Source organism: Stenella coeruleoalba (assembly GCF_951394435.1).
Source record: "Stenella coeruleoalba genome assembly, chromosome: 15".
Classification (NCBI taxonomy): Eukaryota; Metazoa; Chordata; class Mammalia; order Artiodactyla; family Delphinidae; genus Stenella; species Stenella coeruleoalba.
The window spans coordinates 12,130,732-12,151,275 of NC_137161.1; the positions used below are offsets into that span (position 1 = coordinate 12,130,732).

The 20,544-nt window shown below is 47.6% G+C and overlaps 1 protein-coding gene across 1 annotated transcript; it reads right to left on the minus strand.

Moving 5' to 3' along the window:
* Positions 1-245: 245 nt before the first annotated feature.
* On the minus strand, positions 246-20,542 carry DDX27 (DEAD-box helicase 27). Its single transcript, XM_079944464.1, has 21 exons — positions 20,385-20,542; positions 18,213-18,359; positions 16,992-17,051; positions 16,636-16,801; positions 15,275-15,318; positions 15,071-15,157; positions 14,284-14,389; positions 12,668-12,841; positions 11,844-11,994; positions 9,095-9,194; positions 8,834-8,975; positions 7,795-7,948; positions 6,886-6,967; positions 6,596-6,773; positions 4,761-4,867; positions 4,452-4,554; positions 2,788-2,882; positions 2,569-2,692; positions 1,960-2,047; positions 799-873; positions 246-667 (listed from the first exon to the last, which is right to left on the minus strand). The coding sequence occupies exons 1-21, from the start codon at positions 20,475-20,477 to the stop codon at positions 649-651; spliced, it is 2,295 nt and encodes a 764-aa protein (XP_079800590.1). The 5' UTR covers positions 20,478-20,542; the 3' UTR covers positions 246-648.
* Positions 20,543-20,544: the final 2 nt, after the last annotated feature.

Sequence of the window (20,544 nt, forward strand, 5' to 3'; positions counted from 1 at the left end):
AGTAGTTGTGGCTTGCGGGTTCTTAGAGCATAGGCTCAGTAGTTGTGGCACACAGGCTTAGTTGCTCCACGGCATGTGGGATCTTCTTGGACCAGGGCCTGAACCCGTGTCCCCTGCACTGGCAGGCAGATTCTCAGCCACTGCGCCACCAGGGAAGCCCCCTAGTATTTTCTTTATGTGAAAGCTAATCAAGAAAGGAGTCTTGGGGCTTCCCTGGTGGCGCAGTGGTTGAGAGTCCGCCTTCCGATGCAGGGGACACGGGTTCGTGCCCCGGTCCGGGAAGATCCCACATGCCGCGGAGCGGCTGGGCCCGTGAGCCATGGCTGCTGAGCCTGCGCGTCCAGAGCCTGTGCTTCGCAACGGGAGAGGCCACAGCAGTGAGAGGCCCGCGTACCGCAAAAAAAAAAAAAAAAAAAAAAAAAAAAACGGGAAAGAACCTTTGCTGACAAGGATGCTTAGGATGCTTAGGAAACAGCTATGTACCACCACCACCCCCAACTTTTCCGTTTCTTTAATGTACAAATGACAAAGATGTATTAAAGTTTTAAATAATTTTTTTACAAACAGAAAAGAGAGACCAAACCGGGATGACTTCCCACAAAGAAGGGATCTAAGAGCCGCCCCATGAACTTCTTCAGGCCACCACGGCTACTTCCTCCTCTTGTACCTATGAAGAAAATGAGCAGAGTAAAGACCAACGCTAAGACCAGAAAGAGGAAGGAGAAGCTCCTTTCCCAGGAAAGCTTTCCTCTCCAACCCCACTCATAGCCTCTGGTCCTCCAGAACTATAAACATTACCTGGATTTAGATTTAAAGTTTCCTCCTCGTCTCTGGTGGGGCAAGCCCAATTGTTTTCTTTCTTCAAAGGAGGGGCTGTGAATGAGAGAAGACGGCAAAATATTGGACAAGCAGGTAATGTTTCACCCCCCATCCTACCAGCTCCCACACAAAGCAGCAGCACCACAGATGTGTCATTTTCAGGGCCTGAGGTTCTAAGTCTGTGTTCTTCCACCTGATAATATGGGTTTATGGAAGTCAGGGCCCAGCACTAAAACAAGACGAAGAGGCTCTTCCTTCTTGTGTATGTAATAAAACTGCTGGGGTAACTTAGTTTACCCAGCCACCAACCCCAGCCCAGAGGATATGAGGAGGAAAGCACATTCCCAAGAGCACACCAGAATCCTTTCTTTGGGGTTCTATCACTCCCCTGAGAGAAAGCTCTATTTCTGAACCAAAAATGTGCTATTTCACCTCCAAGGCAGGAGGGCCTTAACACTTCTCTTACTCTCACCCTGGGAATCCACAGATGGGCTGGCGGGGAAGGGGACAGACAGGAGCCCTTAAAATTATATACAGGCAGACCTCAAAGATATTGAGGGTTTGGCTCCAGACGACTGCAATAAAGTGAGTATCACAATAAAGCAAGTCACACGGATTTAGTGGTTTCCCAATGCATGTAACGGTTACGTTTACACTATACTATAGTGTCTTAATAAAGTGTGCAATAGCATTACATCTAAAAAGAAAAACAATGCACATATCTTAATTTAAAAATACTCTATTGCTGGGAATTCCCTGGTGGTCCAGTGGTTAGTACTCCGCACTTTCACTGCTGGGACCCAGGTTCGATCCCTGGTCGGGGAACTAAGATCCTGCAAGTGTGTGGTGCGGCCAGAAAATAAATAAATAAAAATTTAAAAAATAAAAATACTCTGTTGCTAAAAAAAGGCTAACCATCATCTGACAACGCAGGGTTGCCACAAACCTTCAACTTGTAAAAACTGCAATATCTGCGAAGTGCAAAAAGCGAAGTGCAATAAAGCAAAATACAATAAAATGAGGCATGCCTGCATTATAAAGCTGTAGGTATATGAGAATTGGGAGTGGGGAAGGAAGGAGGGAGAAGATTCATAGCTTTCATCAGAATACCAAGAGCTCCATGATGACTTAAAACCCTACCCAGCTCGATACTGTTTCAGGGCCTTCTTGCTTGTGTTGGTGAGTTCTTCGTCAAATACAGATTTCTTCACCTGCTTTTGCTTCTTTGCTGTGCACAGAGAGAATGGGTTAGATATGGCCTTTTTGTCCCAAGCTCCTAAATCCCCTTAAGCTCAAGGTAATGGTTCCAAGTTCAGTGGATGCTCTGGCCTGATGTTTTGACATGGAAGCAAGACATCAGATCCCAGCAGAAAAGAGATAAGGAATCACAAGTACCAGGTGTGAAGAACCACTCCAAAGGATGCCTGCAGAGTCCAAAGGTGGAATGGACCATGTAAACATAAAATGGGCTGAAAACATCTTCCCCTCATTCCACCCTAACCCATTCCTTCAAGCAGCAGCTGGTAAGGATTTAGGCTCCAGAATCAGAAAGGCTTGTGTTCAAATGCTACTAAACATGGGGTCACTTCACCCCTTGGAGCCAATAAAGGACAGCTGTACACACCTACATACTCATTAGTCAAAAAGTGTGGGCTCTTATCATCATCCCTCCCCTTTTGTCCCTGACCACAAGCCCAGGTTTCAGGCAGAGCCTTCCTACCAGCTCCTTCAGGTTCCCCATCTGCCTACCAGGGCCCCTCGCTGGCTCCTCCTCGGGCATTGCTCTGGCCCGCTTGGCTCTGCGGTTCCTCTTGGCCAGCCGCTCAGCGAACATCTGTGCCTTGAGGATTTCAAACTGGGACCTTTCGTCTGCCTGGGGAGAGGATGACATGTAAGTGTGGAACAGACCTGGCAGCCTTGACCCACATCCTCAGGCAGGGACCCAACTCCAAAGGGGAGGCTACTCACTGTCATCTCCCCCTTTTTCTTGACATCCTTCATAAACTTCTTCCTTTTCTTCTTTCCTCTTATGGCTAAGTCAAACTCCTGCAGAGCCTTGGCAACTGGGATGAGAAGAGAGCACAAGAGTCCAGGTACCATTTCATAAAATCTTTTTTTAAACTTACAATAAGAAGTGTACATATTTGGGCTTCCCTGGTGGCACAGTGGTTGGGAGTCCGCCTGCCGATGCAGGGGACGCGGGTTTGTGCCCCGGTCCAGGAAGATCCCACATGCCGTGGAGCGGCTGGGCCCATGAGCCATGGCCACTAAGCCTGCGCATCCGGAGCCTGTGCTCCGCAATGGGAGGGGCCACAACAGTGAGAGGCCCAGGTACCGCAAAAAAAAAAAAAAAAAGAAGTGTACATACTTAAAAGTGATACATTTAAGGGCTTAAAATGAAAAGCAGCAGTCACTTCCTCTCCTGGCAGTTACCTCCATCTCACTAAATAACCTGCTGGTTCCACTATTTCTTAACTAATCTACTTGAGACATTCATTATATATCTGCCTCATATTATGAAAGATATACTTCCCACCCCTTCCCACAATATAGTTATAACTCTATTTATAACACAGAAACTTAACATACATCACCTTAATTTTTTGTCCCATCAAATACAGACAGTATTTCTTAAATGCTGGTACTACCTCTTTGGAGGGTAATTTTGCAATCCCTAACAAAATAATGAATACACATAGCCTCTGACCTACAATTTCACTTTTTGGAACTTACCTTGTAAATCAAATATGCTTGCTTAATTGTGAAAGGGCATCTGTATAGCTATCTACTACATCACTTGTTTATAATAGCAAAAGATTGGAAACAACCTCAATGTCCCTCAGTGGGGAACTAATTAAAATAAACTATAATCCACCTATGTGATGGAAGACCACATAGCCACTGAAATCAAGAAAAGGCAGCTATATATGTGCCTATATAAAATGATCTCCAAACTACAAAATTCATTGAAAAAAGCAAGGTGTAGACAATGTGAATTTGTTTGTTTTTTAAAGGGAGAGAAAAGGGAATATATATATCTAAATATCTTTCTGACTTACCGTTTCTAAATTGTGGCAAAATATATATAACAAAGTTTGCCATTTTACCCATTCTTTAGTGTACAATTCGGTAGCATTAATGACATTCACAATATTGTACAATCATCACCATTATCTGTTTCTAAAACTTTTTCATCATCCCAAACAGAAGCTCTATTACCATTAGAGCTTCCCCATGGCTCCTGGTAATCTCTATTCTACTTTCTGTGTCTATGCATTTGCCTATCTAGGTACCTATTATAAATGGAATCATAAAGATGTGTCCCTTTGTCTGGATTATTTCACTTAGCATGTTTCCAAGGTTCATCCTTATGGCATGTACCAGAACTTCATTATGGCTGAATTAATATCCCATTGTATGTACCTACCACATTCTGTGTATCCATTCATCTGCTGATGAACATGGTTGTTTCCACCCTTTGGCTATTGTGAATAATGCTTCAATGAATACTGGCATACAAGTATCTGTTTGAGTCCCTGTTTTCTGTTCTTTGGGGTATAGACCTAGGAGTGGAATTGCTGGGCCTGATGGTAATTCTATGTTTAGCTTTTTGAGGAACCTCCCCAACATACTTTTTTCCTTCTTCCTCTCTTCTTTGGTCTGGAACCAGCTCCTTTCAGGCTCAGGGTTTGGTGCCCCCTTCCCTTTCTCCAGGAGCCGCTGTGCTGTGTTGATCTGTGGGGACAGCAAAAGGATGCCTGCCATGAAACCTACATCTGATAATACAGAACATGGTGGCTGCAGGAAGCCACTGCCTGTAAATACTTGGGGCTCTGATGATATGTTTGGCAGACACAGCATATCAGAAGGCAGACCAGCCGGGGCCCATGCAGTCTGCTTACTAAGCAGCATGTGGACCAGAGCGCTCCTCACAGCCTCACCTGGGCTTCTGACTTTTGCATCTCTTTTTCTTCAGCCTCTAACTGCAGAACTGCATACACATCCTTCTCCATTTTCTCAATCTTGTCCCGGAATTTGAGGATGACATCTCAGGGGAAAAGAATGAAAAAGATTTTAAAATAAGGATGAACATGGTGTAGCTGATGCAAACAACGCAGATGGCGATTTTTCTTTAATTATTTATTTATTTATTTTTGGCTGTGTTGGGTCTTCATTGCTGCGCTTGGGCTTCTCATTGCGGTGGCTTCTCTTGCTGTGGAGCACGGGCTCTAGGCACACAGGCTTCAGTAGTCCTGGCATGCGGCCTCAGTAGTTGTGGCTCGCGGGCTCTAGAGCGCAGGCTCAGTAGTTGCAGCGCATGAGCTTAGTTGCTCCGCGGCATGTGGGGTCTTCCCTGACCAGGGCTCGAACCCATGTCCCCTGCATTGGCAGACAGATTCTTAACCACTGCGCTACCAGGGAAGCCCTCAGATGGGTATTTAGTGACGCAGAAAACTGGGTTTTTGGGGGGTTTTTTATGTGTGGCTGCTCTGCTTAACACCTCCCCAAAGGCTTCCTGATGCTCGTGGAATAAATTCCAAACTCCTCAGCATGGCCCTTGCCTACCTCTCTGACCTCTGCCTACCCCTTGCTCACAGGCCTCGGGCCTCTGGCCCTCCCTGTCTTCTACTCCCACATCAAGTGTGTTCCTGTCTCTGAGGCTTTGCCCTGGTTTTCCGTGCTTGGCACACTCTGTCCCCAGACCACCCACAGCCATCTCATTCTTGTCATCCGGGACTCGGCTCAAATGCCATCTGTCAGAGGCCTTTTCTCAGCAGCTTTTCTAAAGTAGGCACTTCTCCTGTCGTTCTCAATCACACCTACAATTAGCTTATTTATTGTGTCTTTTTCCCAACAGTGTCAGCTGTTTTGTTTCCTGCTGTATCCCCAATACTTAGAATACAACAAACAGCAATAGACTGAATGAATTAAATGAAATTTTTTTAAATGAAAGGAAAAAAAAAAGACCTATGAATGGAAAAAAAGGTCTTGAAAAGATGTGTATCTAAATGCTGTGAGTGGTGAGCTCTTTCACATACAATTACATTTTTACTCTTATTTGATTTACTTTTTTCCAACACTGAATACATATTACTTTTGTAACTTAAAAAAAAATTTTTTTAACGATGTGCATTATATGACCGCTACAGATGAGTAAAAAAGGAATGAAAGATATACGAAAAGAGTAAGTGCTGACTTCCTCCCCATCCGGGGCCCCCACCAAGAGGAAGTGGTGAAGGGTTAGTGGGGGTGGTGCCTTAAGAGGCCTTCTTGGGCTTCCCTGGTGGCGCAGTGGTTGAGAGTCCACCTGCCGATGCAGGGGACGCGGGTTCGTGCCCCGGTCCGGGAAGATCCCACATGCCGCGGAGCGGCTGGGCCCATGAGCCATGGCCGCTCAGCCAGCGTGTCCAGAGCCTGTGCTCCGCAACGGGAGAGGCCACAACAGTGAGAGGCCCGCGTACCGCAAAAAAAAAAAAAAAGAGGCCTTCTCTTCCCAAAGGCTGGCGAATACCTATGACTAAGCACTTGGGGCACAAGTCTCTCCTCAGTCCCTTTCACACACAGAGAGAATGAAGCCCAGAGAGGCAAGGGGAGACCTGCCCGGGGCCCCTCAGCAAGGAAGTGGCAGAGCTGGGATTCAAATCTGGCTCCTAACTGCAAAGCGCCTGCTCTCACCCATTACCCTCTGCCCGCTGCCCCGTCCTTCGGGGTCTGAGCTAGGATGCTCCCCCACCCACCCGAACCGCCCTGAGCCGTGGCACTGACGCCTGCTCACCCTGGGGCGGCGTCCGGGCCTTCACGGGGGCCTTGGCAGCCTTCACGATCTCCTTCAGCATCTTCCGCTCCTCCTCTCCCACCAGAGAGACTGAGCGCCCGGCCCGGCCGGCACGAGCTGTTCGCCCCACCCGGTGGACATAATGCTTGATGGTGTTGGGCATCGTGAAGTTGATGACCTGGAAGGCCAAAGTTAAGCATCAGTCAGACCTGGGAGTCGGCGGGGAGAGGGGGACGTGAGGAGGCAAAAGGACTCCCAGCAAAAACTCAAGGAAGATGGGGCCTGCTCACCGTTTTGACCCCATCGATGTCAAGTCCACGGGCTGCTACATCTGTGGCCACGAGGATGTCAATCTGTTCATCCTTAAAGCGCCTGGAAACAGCCACAAACATGTTCCTCTGAATACCTGACCCCAGTCAATACTCTGCAGAAGCCTGAGCCAGCGAAGAGAACACAAACCCTTCTGGAGTCAAGCAGCAGAGTACAGACCATCACAGTGGAGACAGATCCTAAGTGTCAGCCTAACGACACTCACATGCCCCCCAAACATCCCACGACATAGAGCAAATGTAGTTTTGTGTATACCACTTTAAACAGCAATTCCTATAAATAGAGAAGCTTGGGAACCACAGAGCTAGACTATAACACGGAGCAGAGGCAAGTGCCTCAGCATTGAAAACAGCCTTTAAGAAACAACTGTCAGCTGCCTGTGTGAATAAGGACCAGTGGAGAGTCCTAAAGGGTTCCTCCTTGCCTACCAAGCTGACTCGATTCTGCGAGAGTTAAACAAGAAACCACGTGGAAAAGCACAGGGCCTGACAAGGTAAGTGCTCAAGAAATACGAATGGATTTGCTTCAGGATCTCATTCTAGCAGACCTGGGTATGTCCCCTGCTCTGGAAAGGCTGCAGAGATCAGAGTGTGTGCTGCATCATCCCAAGTCAATTTCCTGCTGTGACCCCGCTCAGCAGCTCCCACGCTCAAATCCTGGGGCAAGAGTATCATTTTGTACAAAGTCAGAGTTCTGAATGTCTCTAAGACCTGACCTTAGAATGGTTAGGCTAGAATTTGTGAAGTGGGGAACTGTACTGTATCCCCTGGTACCACTCACACATGACCTCTGGAGGGTACTTTCCGTCTCTGGAATGAACAGAGCCCCCTCTGAAGGATGGGTGGGAGCCTCAGCCCCCGAAACTTTACCGGAGGGCCTCCAACCGCTGCGTCTGTGACAGGTTGCCGTGGAGCTCGCCCACCTGCAGCCCCATCAGCCCCAGGAGGATGTGCATGCGGTGGGCCTGCTTCTTGGTCTGCGTGAACAGCATCACGTGGTCGGTGAAGGTTCTCATCAACAGAGCTGCCAGGGAGAGAAGAGTGAGCGGGTGGCTGCCTCCAGCACGTCCTCCCTCCTCGCCTGCAAAGCGGCTGCTGTGCCTGGTTCGGGGGTGGCAGGTGAGGCCCCTGCCTTGGGGAGCTCCCACTCCAGGGCAGAGACGGAGAGGCCGAGTCCCAATTCTCAAGGGCGGTAAATGCCGTGAGAGAATGAAGAGAAGATGCGGCAGCTTCAGGGCTGGCCTCTCTGAGGAGGTGACATTAGGCTGAATGACAAGGCAGTCTCATCCACGAGAAGATTTGGGGGAAGATTCCAGGCAGAGGAAAGAGCAAAAGCTTGGGGGGTTTGAGAAAGCGAAAGCAGGCGGGTGTGGCTGGAGGGCCATGAGCTAAGGCACCAAGGCCGGGGGCTCCGGGCAGGCCGGGGCAGGTCCAGGGGTCTTACAGGACTCGCTAGGGAGCACGGATTTCAGTCTAAGAGCAATGGAAGACACCAGGGGGTTTAAAGAGCGAAGGAACAGGAGCGAATGCTTGTTTGTACATGATCCTTTTAAATGGTCTGCAGTGTGGAGAAGGCACCTTCCACAGGACAGGGTGGAAGCAGACGGCCAGGTCAGAGGCCACTGCAACAATCCAGGTGACACAGTAGTGGCCTGGATGAAGGGCCAGAGGGGCAGCTGGAGGGAAGTGGCTAGGAGTTCAGCAGGACATAAAGAGGACTGGACGGTGGAAGGGAGGTGAAGCGACGAAAGAAAGGGAGGAAGAACTCGTGGAGCAGAGGAACAGCAGTACCACACGCTGGGGCACGGGAGACCGGATGGAGGAGTCGCCGGGGAAAGACCAACACTTCGGTGTGAAGCTCAGGGGAGCTGAGCAGCCCTCCCTGCTCAGTCCCACCCTGGGCTTTCACCTGCCACGATGGCTTCCCGGTCCCCTTCCCGGTTTGGCCGGATCCGGATGAACTCCTGCCGCAAGAAGGGGGCCACGTCCGTGTTGCTGTTCACAAATATCCGGACGGGATTCTTCAAGGAGACAGAAGCCAGATCTTTCACCTGCCAGGCACAAAGGCAGGGGCACTGACCAGCCTGTCAGGAGGCAGGGAGGGAGGCAAGCCGGGGCTCCCGCTCAGCCCGGGGTCCTCTGCGCCGTCCCTCTGTTCCCTACAGCCCACCTCATCCGTCATCGTGGCTGAGAAGAGCATGGTCTGGCGGTGGTGGGAACACATTCGGATGATCTCCTTCATCTGCTCCTCGAAGTACTCGTCCAGCATCCTGGCAAGCAGGGGAGGGGAGGAATCAAGAGAAATGGACTGGGCTTGCATCTGTATCGATGAAGGACAGAAAACACTGCACAGATGATGTTTCGATACTGTCATTGGTTATGTTTCAGGCTCATTTATTTACTTATTTTATTAGCATTGTTTTACCCTTTTTCCAAGATTCACCAAGAATTATCATTATCATTTTATATTTGCTTAGTCTTTCTTTTTTTTCTTTTGCTGAATCATATGCTATTAAGTTGCAGATATCATGACACCGGACCCCTAAATATTTCAGCACACATTCCCTAAGAACGGTGACTTTCTCCTACATAAACACAATGTCGTTACCACACCTGAGAAATTCAAGTGTCTGAATGATATCTAAAGTAAAGTACAATGTACATTCAGTTTTCCCTAACTGTCCCCCAAACGTCATTCTAGAGCTGTCTTTTTATTTTTTTAGTCCAGGAATGACAGTTCCTACGTTGTACTTGGTTGTCACATCTCTTTAGTCTCCCTTAGTCTACAAAGTCCTCTCATCCTTTTTCACACTCTGAATATGTCTAATTATTCCCCAGTGACTGGATTTAACAATCATTGCTGGGAGCGGGGTGGGGGGCAGCTGTGCACCTCACTCTCACTCCATCCGGAGATAGACAGTTTGTTCCAGCATCGCAGTTTGGTCACTTGGTTGAAGTGGTGTCTACCACTCTCCACTAGGAAAGGAACCTCTTTCTCTTTGCAGATAATAGTCATCTGTGAGATTACTGTGACTCCAATTTTTTCAACCCATCCAATCCTTTACAGTATTTCTTGTCCAGTTCAGGCTGTAGTTGAGGGACAGGTATCACCTTTAGTTGTCGTGTCTCTTTGGTCTCAGTCTGAAACTTCCACAGCCTTTCTTGGTCTTTTGAGACACTGATATTTTTGATATTTAAAACCTAAATCAGATCATGTTCCCTTGGCTTAGAACGATCTCCTTTACCTCCTTCAGGCCTCAAGAATGCTCGTGGGAGGCAGTCTACCAGTTATTCAACACCTATTGTGCACCTGCTAGATTCTAGACACGGCCCTGGCACTGGGATGTGGCAGCAGGCAACACAAACACAAAGTCGGCCCTTCTCGAACATGAAGTTCTGGGGAGAAGAGGGACACAGCCACCACACGAGCATTCAGGTAACAATGCGGGAGGTCAAGGAGGTGTAGCACCTCAGAGAACATAAGGCAGGAAGGGAAGGACGAGGCGGGGGTGTGGGGGGAAGGGAGGAACTATTTTTTTTTTGTTTTTTAAAAATATTTATTTATTTATTTTGGGGGGCTGCATCGGGTCTTCGTTGCTGTACACAGGCTTTTCTCTCTAGTTGCGGTGAACGGTAGCTACTCTTCATTGTGGTGCGTCGGCTTCTCATCGTGGTGGCTTCTCTTGTTGCGGAGCACAGACTCTAGGTGCACGGGCTTCAGTAGTTGTGGCGTGCAGGCTCAGCAGTTGTGGCGCATGGGCTTAGTTGCTCTGCGGCACGTGGGATCTTCAGGGGTCGAACCCATGTCCCTTGCATTGGCAAGCAGATTCTATTTTTTTTTTTTTTTTGCTGTACGTGGGCCTCTCACTGTTGTGGCCTCTCCCATTGCGGAGCACAGGCTCCGGACGCACAGGCTGAGCGGCCATGGCTCACGGGCCCAGCCGCTCCGCGGCATGTGGGATCTTCCTAGACTGGGGCACGAACCCGTGTCCCCTGCATCGGCAGGTGGACTCTCAACCACTGCGCCACCAGGGAAGCCCGCAAGCGGATTCTTAACCACTGGACCACCAGGGAAGTCCCAGGAACTGTTATAGAGTGGCCAGCAAAGTGACAGCTGGAGCAGAAACCTGAGGAGGTACAGGAGGTCATTCCAAGCTGAGGGAACAACGATGCAGAAGAGAAGCCCCAAAGTGGGAGTGTGTGGATGGGATTTACCAATGGATATCCTGGGGGGATGAGAAAATGAGGAGACAAAAATGGCACTGAGAATATGGCCTGAACAACTAGAAGGCTGGAGTTGCCCTTCAGTGGGATGGGAAGCGGGAGAGGGGCACAGAGGATGAGAAACTTGGTTAAGGACCTGGTTAGTTTGGAGATGCTTCAGTTTGAGAGTAAACTTGAACAGCCTCCTTACCCTGCCACCTCCACAGCAGTCCAGTTCATTAAGAGTTCATTCTGTTGAGTCACGAAGGAAAGAGGTGAGCAGATGAGACACGAATGAGAGAAAGGAAGGAAGAGAGGGAGGGAGGGAAGAGGAGGGAGCGGGGAAGGAGGGGGAGCCTGCAGAGTAATCGAGGCTGTCGGTTGAATGCTCCCTATGCACTGGCACTATACCGGAGTTACTCCTTGAATCTTCAACAGCATGAGGTGGGTACTTATCCCCCACTTACAAACAAGAAAAGATTTGCTTTAAGACTCTAAATAACGTTTCCCAATCTCAGGAAGCGGTGGAGCCAGAATTTAACTTGCCTTCCCTCTTAACCATCACATTACAGAAAAAGAGCAGGATAATCCAGGCTAAGATGGAAAAAAAGGCTCAAACGTGAACAGCTGAACTGGTCAGAGCCAGGTAGGACCAGGCAGAGTGCAGGTTCCCGCCCCGGGGTGTGGCCCTGGGGACCCCACCATTTCAGGTGTACCTGTCAGCCTCATCCAGGATGAGCACTTCGATGCTGCTCAGGTGGAAGGAAGGGCAGTTGTGGAGGTGATCGATGAGCCGGCCCGGGGTGGCGATGAGGATGTCAGGCGCTGCCCGGAGGGCTGCTTCCTGAGACTTCACGTCCAGGCCGCCTGCAAAAAGCAAAGCCCACCAGGCAGCCAGCTGAGTCACCCACCAGTACGGCCTTGAGCCCTGCTACCTGCCAGCTCCCGCGGCAGATGCTGAGCAAACGGCAGAGCACGAGACTGACAGAGGCCCCACTTGCGCAGATTTTACGATATGGTGGGAGAGACAGATTATTTAATTACAATTGTGCCAAGTGCAAAAATCTAAAACGATGATGACACAAAGCCACTTCAGAATACAACAATTCAACCGTCCACCAACTGAGAGATGCAGCTGAGAAACTGATAATCTTTCTAAATCACCTACAATTTCCTACTGCATAAGGAGGGTAAAATGAAGGTTAGATAACACTATCATATAACATCATCAGAAAGATTCTGCCCCAATAAATATCTGATTCATTATTCATGCAAGACAAAATTATATCCTAAATTTGTTCAGTATCAAGAAAAAATTTGTTTCATCATTTTGAAGTTTCGTTTTGCAAGGCTGGTGAAGCCTCAGTCAAAGCCCTCCCCATCGCCCTCACTATCTACTGTGAAAACGTCATCTGGTTTTTAACTGGTTTCAATCACATGAAGGCTTTCCTGCACCCATCACCCTCAGACAGTGGTGCACATCCCCCCTCCACCGTGCCACACTCTGTCAGAGGCAGCCAGCCCTCAGCCAGACACTCACCCACAGCCAGGCAGGTGGTGATGCTGCAGAACTGGGCCAGCTGCTTGGTGACGGAGTGCACCTGGATGCCCAGTTCCCGGGTGGGAACCAGCACCAGCACACGGGTCATCGGAGCCTGGCGGGGTTTGTAGATCAGACGCTCCAAGACGGGAAGGGCAAAAGCTGCAGTTTTACCTGGAGGGAAGGGCAGCAGGAAAGCAAAATGAGAAAAGCTTCTGTCCTTCCCAGGTCCAGGTTTTCACCTGCACACAGAAAACCTACATATCTACTCAGAGGGAAATGAAGCAACTTATTTTTCATAAAACTTTTTTTCTGATTTTAAATCACATGGTCAGGGCTTCCCTGGTGGCACAGTGGTTAAGAATCCACCTGCCAATGCTGGGGACACAGGTTCGAGCCCTGGTCCGGGAAGATCCCACATGCCGCAGAGCAACTAAGCCCGTGTACCACAACTACTGAGCCTGCGCTCTAGAGCCCGCGAGCCACAACTACTGAGCCTGCCTGCCACAACTACTGAAGCCCTCATGGCTAGAGCCCGTGCTCTGCAACAAGAGAAGCCACCGCAGTGAGAAGCCTGTGCGCTGCAACAAAGAGTAGCCCCCGCACCGCAACTAGAGAAAGCCCGCATGCAGCAATGAAGAAACAACACAGCCAAAAATAAATAAATAAAATAAATTTTAAAAATCAATCAATTGGGCTTCCCTGGTGGTGCAGTGGTTGGGGGTCCGCCTGCCAATGCAGGGGACACGGGTTCGTGCCCTGGTCTGGGAAGATCCCACATGCCGCGGAGCGGCTGGGCCCATAAGCCATGGTCGCTGAGCCTGCGCATCCGGAGCCTATGCTCCGCAACAGTGAGAGGCCCACACACCGCAAAACAAACAAACAAACAAAAAAATCAATCAATCAATCAATCACATGGTCAATGTAAAAAATCTGGGAAATACAAAATAAAAAAAAAAAGCAATAAAAATCACCCACAGTTCAGCCAACCAGAGGTAAGCATTACCAAAACAGTATCTATATTACCAATCTTTTTTTAATGGACAAAAATGTTAATTTTAATTCAATAACACTATATATTGTTTAGCAACTTCCCTTTAAAAAAAAACATACATTTTCCTATTTCTTTAAGTACTCTACTTTTTTAAAATGGTTGCATCGTATTTTATTACATGACTATTTCTATTCTATTCTATTACATGACTATATAATTAACTGCACTAACACACAATGTTGTGATAAACATCCCTTTTATAAAATCTTTACTCCTATGACAGGGGCTTATCATGGGAGTGACAGGAGGTCATGGTTACAGAGACACCCTGATAGGATTAAACAAAAATGATCTTCACCAGATCACCTGAAACCTGTAACCTGTGACTACCCTATTTAAAAAAAGTAAAGAGTATTTAAAAAAAAATAGAAAAATATATATTAATATTTTTTAAAAGGGAAGTTACTACACAGAATATACAATGTTATTGCATTAAAATTTATATTTGCATATTTAGCAAAGTGGGCTTTTGGTAAGTCAACCCAGAGTCTATTCTATGTTGCACATCCTCCTTCTTCCTCCTCCTCTCCCTCCCCCACCCCCAAGTCCCTGTCCTTTTTACCTGTCCCAGTGGCTGCACAGGCACAGATGTCCTTCCCCAACAGACCCACAGGTATGCATGCCTTCTGGATCAGTGTGGGCTCCTTGAAGCCCATGGCTGTGATGGCCTGAAGAAAAAGAAAAGATAGGGTCAGAGAGGAGAGGAGGGGGAGTCTCAGCACAAAACAAACAAGGCAGGTTTCCAAACAGGTTTCAATCCCTCCCAGTCATTCAATCCACCTACTGTATGTCACTTATCTAGGCCCTGAGGATATAGTAATAAACAAAAGGAACAACCCTGCCCTTAGAATCTGGTAGAAAAAACAGGCCGAAAACAAACAAGTGTCATATGAAGATAAATGCTATGGAGAGAGCTACAGCAGTCAAGGGGGCTGGCAAGGGCATGGGGAGGGGATGAGTGCAATTTACAGAAGGGCTGTCAGGGAAGGTCTCACTGAGCAGGGGATACTGAGTAGAATCCTGAAAGAGGCGAAGAGCACCCCAACCAGATTTCTGGAACGATCTTCCAGGTGGTGGGAACAGCAAGCACGAAGGCCCTGAGGAAGAAGATGCCTGGCCTGTGTGAGGGCCAGTGAGGCCAGTGCGACCAGAGCAGAATGGCTGCTGAGAGACATCATCAGAGGGGCTCCGAAGGGGCAGGGCCGTGCAGGCCAAGACGAAAACCTCTGCATAAGAGGGTTCTCTGTGTGGACAACAGAGTTCAGGGAGGCCACGAGCCCAGTTTAGGGCAGACAGCCTGGTTACGGGGCGACTGCAAGAATCCCATGGTTGACAAAAGAAGCCACTACCTTCAGAAGAGGGCGGGAAAGGTTCATGTCCTGGAATGAGAGGTTTTCATCATACTGAGATGCATCTTCAAAAAATCCTCCTGCTTCCTACATCAGAAAATCAAAAGACAGAATGAGAATTCAGCAAAAAGGGAACTAAATGACCTTAAAATTCTTTCAGGTTGTAAAAACAAGCTGCACACTGTTGTCCAAGCCCACGCTCACCTGTCCTTTCTTCTTCTTCTTCTGCTCCTTTACTTTGAGTGTATCTATGGAGAAAAAGAGAGCTGATAATCAGGGCTCATACTTCCTGAGCACTCAGTCTGCTAGACACTGTCCTAAGTGCATTACGTAGATGGACACCTCACTGAATCCATGCAACAACCTGAGGGAGCTCCTGTCACCAGCGTCGCCTCACAGAAGAGGAGGCTGTGCAGCCGTGCAGGTAAGTCACTCACCTGAGGTCAGACAGGAAGCAAACTTGGCAGCTTCCAGAGACAAGACTCCCAACCACTGTGCTATATAAGGACGCTTTAGCACTCATTTCTGCAAGAAATATTAATGGAACACCTACTACGTGGCTGGACTCATCTGAGGTGGGGGACCTATCACCCCAAATAAGTTTGAGTCATAGAAGTGTCAACAGCTGTGTGGGGCTGGAGATGAGGAAAAGAGTGAACGTGGGAATTCTCTGGCAGTCCAGTGGCTAGGACTTGGCGCTTTCACTGCTGGTACCTGGGTTTGATCCTTGCTCGGGGAACTAAGATCCCGCAAGCCTCGCGGCATGACCAAAAAAAAAAAAAAAAGAAAAGGAAAAAGAAAAAGAGTGAACTCTGACTGCAAAGTACAACAACCCTACCAAACTCCCAAGGAAAAAGAGAAGCTAGCGCTTCCCTGGTGGCGCAATGGTTGAGAGTCTGCCTGCCGATGCAGGGGACACGGGTTCGTGCCCTGGTCCGGGAAGATACCCCGTGCTGCGGAGCGGCTGGGCCCGTGAGTCATGGCCACTCAGCCTGCGCGTCCAGAGCCTGTGCTCCGCAACAGGAGAGGCCACAACAGTGAGAAGCCCGCGTACCGCAGGAAAAAAAAAAAAAAAAAAAAAAGAGAGAGAAGCTAAAAGAAAAGAAGTCGGGACTTCCCTGGTGGCACAGTGGTTAAAGAATCTGCCTGCCAATGCCGGGGACACGGGTTCGAACCCTGGTCCGGGAAGAGCCCATGTGCCACTGAACAGCTAAGCCTGTGTGCCACAACTACTGAGCCTGCGCACCACAACTACTGAAGCCCACGCATTCTAGGGCCTGTGCTCCACAACAAGAGAAGCCACTGCAATGAGAAGTCCGCGCACCACAATGAAGAGTAGCCCCCGCTCACCGCAACTAGAGAAAGCCCGTGCACAGCAATGAAGACCCAACGCAGCCAATAAATAAATAAATTCATTTAAAAAAAGAAAAAAATTAAAAAAAAAAAAAAGAAAGGCGGTCGACCCAGAGATCTTAAATTTAACTGTGTAGAAGAGCATAGGATAACCTACAAAGTAAAAGCGAACACTCCAATTTCCTGTCCCCATTTCTGACAGTATTGCCTACCTGCTTTGGTGAGGATGTTCTCATCAGCTGATGAGTAGTCAGTCTCTGATTCTTCATCTTCTGTGGCTTCCTCGTCTTTCCCTTCAAAGTCTTCCTGCTCCTCCGGTTCAGAGCCCTCCTTTGCTTCTTTCTCCTTCTCCAACTTCCCAGACTTGGCTTCTTTACCCTAGAAAAAGAAACTGTAATAAAGCAAGGCGACTACAAACTTCAGGAAATCCAGAACCTGTGAAGGGAAAGCGAAGGGAAGGAAGGGAAAAATATTATGCTCCCATAAAGCTCCCATAAAGCTTTACTTTATGCTGAGAGTAAAGCTCAGGGCTCACCTACAAAGAGAAGTAACTGCTTTGCTTACTCACCTCTGTTTTCCTTTTCTTTCGAACTTTCTCAATCTTCTCATCTAATGTTGTGGCTGCCCTCTACAGATAAAAATAAAGAGATGAAAAAGAAACATACGTATGGGAAAGAGATAAAGCAAAGGGCTTCTTAAGGTAGGGTCTCAGATGTCAAATATAGAAAAAGCTCATCTGTACTTGGACAGGTTAATCAATCCATAGATTATTCACAACAAAACAAACAAGCAAACAAAAAACCATTAAATAAATGGTCTTTTTGTGAAAAAACTTCAAATTACCTGGAACCAGTAAGAACACCCACACTGTCGGTGTTTAATATCGAGAATGATACAGTTACCAAGAGATGTCACATTGTATCTGAATGCTACTTGGAAAAACTCTTCCCCTTGCCCATTGGACATAATGTAGCCTATCAAACTGTTGAAAGGCGAGCAAATTCAGGTAACGCTGGATCTTGCTAAAACTTTCAAAAGGTGAGGTAATGGCAGGCCCCCTTGATGCACGCTCAAAGCACCCCGAACCGCTACAGCGCTTACCACAGCCATAAGGAACGGCTTAATTGTTTGTCTAGTCATTTTCTACCCTGCTAGAATGTAAGCGCTATAAGACCAAGTCGGTAACTACATGAAGTACACATGAAAAGGAAAAAAAAAACCCACTCAAGATGACTTTGAAAAGGCAATGCTGTTTTATTTGAAACAGAACAAGGACCAGCAGGGTCTGGATTAAACTGCCTTGAGCAGGCAGTATTTCCCTCGGAAGCATGTGAAATGGAAAATAACTTTTAAGCACCTTCTAGCTTGTTAACCAGATTCAAAGAAAAGCACAGGGTCTTGGCAAACAAGCAGATGACAGAGACATTCACGGCAGTTTTGGCCGTGATGTGTGGGAACCAGGGACCCTAAAGAGAAAGGCCACATGAGATCACCTGGCAAGTGACAAAGAGTGATAGTATCTGTGGGGCAGAGTCAAGCCTTCAAAAACACCACTACCGAGGATGGCTGCTAGATTGTTTTTTGTTACAAAACAACATAAAAAAGGTTTCTTTCTAACACTCAAAACAAGGAGCGAATACCTAGAAAATAGACGATTGTAACATAGCTATGTCCATTTTTTAAGCAATTTATATGTAACATTTGGCATTCCTAAACCATTGGACCCTGAAGCTCACCGTCCAACCCTAACAGCCTATGGCATGGAACTGCCTATCTGTGTCAGTCTCACCTTCTTCTTGAGCTGGCTCATGACATCAGCCATGGCCCAGCTGCCATCGTACATCCCCTCCTTCTCAGTGAAAACAAAGTCAGGGTTGAAATCGGCACTGCGGTTCTTCTGCAAGGCTTTCTGCTTTCTGCCCAGCACAATGGGCCCCTGGGAAGAGGGAGAGGCAGGATGACTATGGGACTGAGATGAAAGAACACTGGAAAAAGAAGAAGGAAATGAGGGTACCCAATAAGAGAACAGAAATATACAAGGCAAAAGCTGACAGATGACAAGAAGTAGAATAATCTACAATTGTCCTGGGAGATTTTAACACATCTCAATAACTGACAGATCAAGCAGACAAAAAAAATGAGTAAGTCCATAGAAAATGTGAACAGCACAATTAATAAGCTTTATTCCAATGAACATATAGAGAACACTGCACTAGAGCACGTACATTCTTTCTAAGCACACGTGGAATAGTTGCAAAAACTGATCACATAGTATTCCTTTTAAGCAAATCTTCAATAAGTTCAAAGAAATCAATATTGTACAGACTCTGTTCTCTGACCACAATTCAATTAAGTTAGAAATAAATAACAACAGCAACAAATTTTTTTAACTCATACATTTGGAAATGGGAAAGGAAGGAGAACTGGCTGAACTATGGCTTCAGGAGGATAAACAGAAGAAAAAACCCTGAGAGCTAAAAAGTGCTATACTGATTTTTTTTTCTTACTTGAGTTAAACAATTTCATAAGAACTCTGACCCTAAACTTTATTAGTAGTAATGATTATATCTCATTTCTCCAGTACCTAGTTTAAATCGGTAATTGTGTAGCACTTCAAGCTAAACTTGAAGTTTAGCATTATCATCTGCCATATTTCCTTCAGTCCTTTTCTATGACAATTTTTAAAAAAATTTTTATTGAAGTATGGTTGATTTACAATGTTGTGTTTAATTTCTGCTGTACAGCAAAGTGACTCAGTTATACATATATATTCTTCTTCATATTCTTTCTCATTATGGTTTATCACAGGGTATTGAATATAGTTCCCTGTGCTATACTGTAGGACCTTGTTGTTTATCCATCCTATACATAATAGGTTGCATCTGCTAACCCCACACTCCCAGTCTTTCCCTCCCCCCACCCCCCCTTGGCAACCACAAGTCTGTTCCCTATATTTGTGAGTCTGTTTTTGTTCCGTAGATATGTTCATTTGTGTCGTATTTTAGATTCCACATATAAGTGATAATATTTCTGTGATAGTTTTCCATTCAAGAAACAAAAAGATTCTGGCTGCTAAGTGGAAAATACACTTGGGGGGAAGGGGGGGCGACAAGAGAAACAGTTAGAGACCAGGTATGTTAGGATTGTAGGTATCCAGGTACAAGATGGCAGTGTGTCCTGGACTAGGGTGGAAGCAATGTGGACTGAGGGAGAAAGAAGCTTAAGAGAGATTTCTGAGGTAGCCTGCAGAACACTGGAGGGGAAAGAGGCTGGATAACTCCAAGGTTTCTGGCTTGAGATAAAGCAGGTTGGGAGGGTGAGGGAGACCAGAGTTCAGCTTTGGAAAAGCTGAATTTGTAGAGGCCGAGGGACACCCAAACCAGAGGTGTCAGTAAGCAGATGAGGCCACAGAGGGGAAAACACTTGAGCTGGAGCTTTAAAGGATGAGCACCTTTTCGTGACACCGGTCCCTTTTTAACTGCCATGCTGTTTAATGTCTCTAACTCCCCACCACAACATAAGCTTCAGGAGAGCGGTGTTCCTTGCCCTTCTTGTTCACTGCTGTGTCCTGAATGCTTAACACTAGGTGTAGCACATGTAGTCAGTGAATACTGACTTAATGAACGCATGGATAACCATGGCTCCTTGACTAGGAACCAGGACTGACTCTCTCTCTGGATCTCCATGACACAGCGCCTGGATTAAATATCAGTTCAGTGAATGGGTACTGAGTTCACCAAGGCGACACAGAATAGCACGAGCACAGGCGCGGAGGTGAGGAAAAGCTAGTGGCGAGCAAACTGAGGAAGATCTGGGGGTCCGGGTGAGACCCAGGGACACTTGCCGGCCTGGCAGAGGATGCTGAGCCCTTGGGGGCAGGGACCTGAGGCACCACGGGGAAGGGAAGCAGTCAAGGACATCGGCTGCCCGCCGCCGCGCTCCCACCCCGATCGGCTCATACCTCCTCCTCCTGGTCTTCGGAGTCAGTCTCTGGCTCCACCGGCACCTCATCATCTTCGCCTATGGTCCCGATTAAACCCAGCTCCGCAAGCATGTCGCCACAGCAGCCACTTCCGGAAACCAGCGCGGCGCACTAGGCTGCTCTCCTGTTTCCCCGACCT

Coding starts and splice junctions, on each gene's coding strand:
- DDX27 (XM_079944464.1), bottom strand. CDS start 20,477: ATGCTTGCGGAGCTGGGTTTAATCGGGACCATAGGCGAAGATGATGAG. Junction 17,052..18,212: donor TGAGCCAGCTCAAGAAGAAG/GTGAGACTGACA, acceptor TTTTATCTGTAG/AGGGCAGCCACAACATTAGA. Junction 8,976..9,094: donor CAGCCACGATGACGGATGAG/GTGGGCTGTAGG, acceptor TGTGCCTGGCAG/GTGAAAGATCTGGCTTCTGT.